Raw genomic sequence first — 5,000 nt, 5'->3', positions numbered from 1 at the left:
CATCACTGCTCACCAATATTCCAAATGGTAAGATTACCCTCAGATAAGCATTAACTGACGCTAAACAGCTTAAGACTGGCAAATCGTGTGGCGTGGGCAGTGTGCTTCCAGATTTACTTCATTTCATTTCTTCCTATTCTAAATTCTACTTACATCCCCACTCAAACTCCATCGAAATTCAAGCTGAACCGCATCATTCCTGTTCCGAAGAAGCGAGATCTACCAGAATATGGCTCGTATCATGGCATCAGCCTGGTGTCATGCTCAGCAAAATTTCTCAACTGTATCATGTTCATTACATCCGAAACCCTATCGAAACACTACTCAGATCAAACCGAAACAACTTTCGCAAAGGCCTCTCCACTCTTAAACCTATTTTAACTCTTCGCCGTTTCATTGGAACCATCTCAGCAAAGAAACGTAAGTCTTTGTGCACCGACTTAGTGAATTTCCCCAAAGCATTTTTCTTTGTCCACCGTAAGTGAATGTTTCAGATTCCTTCTGCTAATAGCAAACCAAATGAAGTCGTAAATGTTATCTTCTCTATCTATGCGAACAGTAAATGTCTCGTATGCACCCCTGACGGAGACACCGTCACATTCGCAGGAGTACTCCAAGAGGACACCGTAGCGCCTTTCCTTTCCACTATAATCTTGGGTCATGTATTACGGCGTGCTACAGTATTTGAACAAGGCATAACTCTATATTTCCGACAAGGCTCATGCCGTTCAGTATCGTACCTCACTGGCCTCGACTTCGCGGATGACATCACCCTCGTCTCACACTCTCAAACTCTCCTCATAATTCTGGAGTCTGGAACCATTGAATTTGGTCTCTCAATAAACCGCTCAAAGACAAATACCATGCTTCTAGTGTAGATATCCTCGTTATATCTTCACTAGAGATATGCACATTTGTATAGGTGTGGCTTATAAGCATTCACACAATACATGCATACATCTGAGTGCTAACATATACGCGTGAGCAGGCAGTTATTGTTGAATTGTTTCCTCTGTCTGTCTGTCAGTATGTATGTATGTATGTATGTATGCAATGTAAAAAGATTTCACGAATCGGATAAAGAATACTCAATACAGATGTAGAATAAAGTTTATATTTTGACAGTCTGTGTATATAACTTATAAACCATAGTCATTGAACTTCATGATACCGTTATATAATCATGCTTCTATGGACAGTACAATATCACTCTTCACATATTTTCACAAGAAACATGGATACACATCCATGGAAAGGATATATAGAATAGATATGTTAATGTATGTTAATGTATGCAGTGTACGTTGGTTTATTTTCCAACCGTTATCCAGTCTGGGCTTTTTATATACATGCATATCAATAAATGTTAAGGAACGGACACACACAAGTGCGCATTAAACAACTGAGATATCTCCAAATAGTTAAATACTTACCGATCCCTGTTTAAAATATAGTGAAATTATCTGCAAGCAAAGCACACTGCTTAGTAACGGGATAAGGATAATTGGATGAAGTTTGGGACTGACTATCATAAGAAAAAATATTAATGCGGTGCTTTCCATTATAGAGCAGACGATACCCTGAAAATAGATAAAATGGAAATAACATGAATCAGACTGATGGAAGAAGTAGTCAAAAATCAGAGAGACAAATAGACAGACGGGGAGAAAGCGGGACAGAGAGAGGGGGAGGGAGAGAGAGAAAGAGAAAGAGGAAATTATGAATGAAAAAAAAACAAAGTATTAAATTTGTGACATACTAATAGAAAAGATGGCAGCGACGGCCATTCGCTTAATTTGCCATGGAGGAGAAAAGACGTGCTCCAGAAAAGTTTGACTAAAGTAATAATTTCGGGCACAGCAAGCACTAATGTCATTGCAGCTGTCCTGTAAAGAGAAAAAGGAAAATTGTTAAAAACCTTCCATCAAGGCAACGTTTTTTTTTTGGTTTTTTTTTTATAAGACAAATATATAATGCGTCCCCAATTAGATTAGTTGATAAAGTCTTTTGTACAAACAAGGTAACATGAACTGATTTTCAAAGAAGTTCCATAAGAGAAATAGATGTACATACCATGTTTCTTTTGATTCGTACTCGTGAAGGTACAATAAATAGAGAAAAGTGATTTTGGATAATGTAAAAAGGAATGTGTTTAAAATGAAGCCAATAATTTTGAACAGGATCTGAAAAAAATAAATAAAAATAATAATAATATTTTACTATTGGCACAAGGCCTGGAATTTGGCAGGAGGGGACTAGTTGATTATATCGACCCCATTGCTCAACTGGTACTTATTTTATCGACCCTAAAAAGATGGAAGGCAAAATCGACCTGGGCGGCATTTGAACTCGGCACGAGGCCCACTGGTAAGAGTATAGCACTCTTGATCATAAGAATCTGGTTTCGATTCCTGGAATGGACAGTGTTTTTTGAGCAAAACATTTCATTCCACAATGCTCCAGTCGATGAGTAACCCTGTAAGGGACTGGCGTCCTTTTTAGGGATTGTGTTAGGACCTCGGTCACTTGTACGACATGGAAACTGGGCAAGCGGTCCTATGAATCCCAGGACCCGAGACAACAAAGTGTACGGGAAGGTGGAGTTGATGATGATGATGATGAGGAGGAGGAGGAGGATAAATAGACAGTAGAAGTGCGAATAATCCTTTAAAATGGAATCGAATATAAAAAGATAAAATTACATTCGATCCTTTAGAGTTAGACCAAACACATTCTTTACTGTATTCACAGAACGAAATTCCTGGATTACAAAGTGTATATTTGAAAATAAATTCGAAGTTGACATTTTGTAAAAGTAAAAACAATAATCTAAAAACTAATTATATCCTAAACTAATTTGATCTATATTTAGGTTTGATAGCTGCTATACAATTGTATATCAAATGTAAATCAATATAAATCTTCAACCCCATAAAAAATAAGAACATTTAATCGACGTATAACCACATACGTGTGTGTGTCTTTTGTCCAGAGAGTTCAGTAGTAATCGTAAGTTATTTATCTAAATTATTACTGACGATCTATTTCCTGTTGCAGCCATAATAGCTGTCTCCCCATCACAAACGCACACATTTTTTCACGTACATACAACCTGCTTGGGTTAAGCCAGTCGAGACGAAACTATTTTGTGGTTGCTCGACCTGTTAAAAAGCAGATGTCAAATAAATGCCTGAAATTACACCAGCACTTCTAAGATGAAGTCACATTAGATAAAGTTGTTTTAGATAAACTTTGCCAGAAAACAGAAAGACGAGATAGTCACAAGGAACATCTTTGATAATAGGTTTGTTAGATCAAGTTTGACTTGGGACTAAACAACTACCGGCGGGGAAGATCTGTTACATTGGAATCAGAAGCTTTTCAAATACGGTATTGGAGAGAAAAACCGCGCAAATTTAATTATTGATTTTTAAATATCTTAGAAGGGAAGGGTAGTGTATGTGGCCCTTTAGAGGGCCTTCACTTCTGATGACCTGAATGTTTTCAGAAGAATAGACTCCGTAAGAGATACCCGTGGATCAAATGGTGATATTAAACAAGTAGAAATATCAAAGTTATCACACACGTAGGCCACAGCGAAATTTGAACTGACAACACAAAGAATCGAAACGAATATTCTTTTCTACTCTAGGCACAAGGCCCGAAGTCTTTGAGAACGAGGCCAGTCGATTAGATCGACCCCAGTACGCAACTGCTGCTTAATTTATCGACCCTGAAAGGATAAAAGGCAAAGTCGACCTCGGCGGAATTTGAACTCAGAACTTAAAGACAGACGAAATACCGCTAAGCATTTCGCCCGGCGCGCTAACATTTCTACCAGCTCACCGCCTTAGTCGGAACAAAATTTGCTAGACATCTTGTCCGACGTTCTAACACTTCGGCTAGACACCCAGAAGGATGAAAAGCAAAGTTGAATTCGTTAGGATTTGAAATAAACGAAACAAAAGAAAACTGAACAAATACTGTTAGGAATTTTGTGATTCTACGAGTTCACTGTCATTTTCTAATAAATTAAAGAATGTAAAGAATAGAACTGGTGATATTTTACCTCGACTTAAGGCGGCGTGCTGGCTGAACCGTTGGCACGCCAGACCAAATGTTTAACGGCATTTCGCTTATGTTTACGTCCTGGTTTCAAACTCAACCGACGTCGACTTTGCCATTCATCCTTTCCAAGTCGATAAAATAAGTTTCAGTTCAGTACTAGCGTCGACGTAAATTGAAATTGCTAGCTTTGAGTCAAAATCTGATATCCTATTCTACCCCGACTGTTAAGTGTAAATTTCTTTCGTCTATTCCCTCCCGTATATGCATATGTACTCACGGAGAAATACAGATAGAGAGACAGACAAAGGAAAAAGAGCCAGAGTGAGAACGGTGGAGAGGGGAGAAAGACAGCTTTTTTTCTTTATTATAAGCGTATGGTCTTTATGCTATTTATTATTTTTTTTCCAGCTGTCGATCAACTTCAGTTAGCTGTTGAGACCAACTAAGGTAGTTGACCACTGGAAATTTAAAATGGCAGAATAAAATTAAACGTTGCATACCTCAAAATTCATCTTAGTTCTTACGTTTCGATTTCAGAACCTTCAAAGAAAATCAAATAAAACTGTTGCAATGTGTGAACTTAGAATAAGCAGAAAGAATAATGCGATAACACAAACATCATAGCACTTCTGATATCGGCACTAGGAAACATTTAAGTGAAAATGCTGGGCTATGGCCGAAAGGGTACGATTGTGAATACGAGAGGACGAAATGGTGGGGGAGGTCCCTTCGAAGGAATTACCAAAAATCTATTTCCCCAGTATGTAGCTGGTGCCTACTTTGTTGGTCTTTTTATAACCAAACAAGATGTGCCTGGGAGATCACTTCAAATGCGTGAAAGAACTGCAAAATCTCTCCCAATTCATTCCCTACTGTCTATGAAGAAGACATTTTAGATATTGTATCCTAGTTGTATAGTGTCTGGAATAAAA

General features: G+C 38.0%; 2 protein-coding genes across 2 annotated transcripts in view; one reads left to right on the top strand and one right to left on the bottom strand.

Moving 5' to 3' along the window:
• LOC106882318 (uncharacterized) overlaps nt 1-4,914 on the bottom strand; it is a 5,198-nt gene extending 284 nt beyond the window's left edge. Inside the window, exons 1-4 of the mRNA XM_014932953.2 lie at nt 4,569-4,914; nt 2,074-2,183; nt 1,760-1,886; nt 1-1,580 (exon numbers count right to left, since the gene is read on the bottom strand). The exon at nt 1-1,580 is cut by the window's left edge and continues 284 nt beyond it. Coding sequence (XP_014788439.2) covers nt 1,422-1,580; nt 1,760-1,886; nt 2,074-2,183; nt 4,569-4,580 — 408 coding nt within the window. The 5' untranslated portion in view covers nt 4,581-4,914 and the 3' untranslated portion in view covers nt 1-1,421. The remainder of the gene's footprint in view (nt 1,581-1,759; nt 1,887-2,073; nt 2,184-4,568) is intronic.
• The window catches only part of LOC106883289 (chitin synthase chs-2), an 83,906-nt gene that overhangs the window by 19,154 nt on the left and 59,752 nt on the right, over nt 1-5,000 (top strand). The window lies entirely within an intron of this gene.

Source organism: Octopus bimaculoides, chromosome 9 (assembly GCF_001194135.2).
Source record: "Octopus bimaculoides isolate UCB-OBI-ISO-001 chromosome 9, ASM119413v2, whole genome shotgun sequence".
Lineage (NCBI taxonomy): Eukaryota > Metazoa > Mollusca > Cephalopoda > Octopoda > Octopodidae > Octopus > Octopus bimaculoides.
The sequence above is the reverse complement of the archived record's forward strand: the minus strand, read 5'-3'. Positions and strand labels throughout refer to the sequence as shown.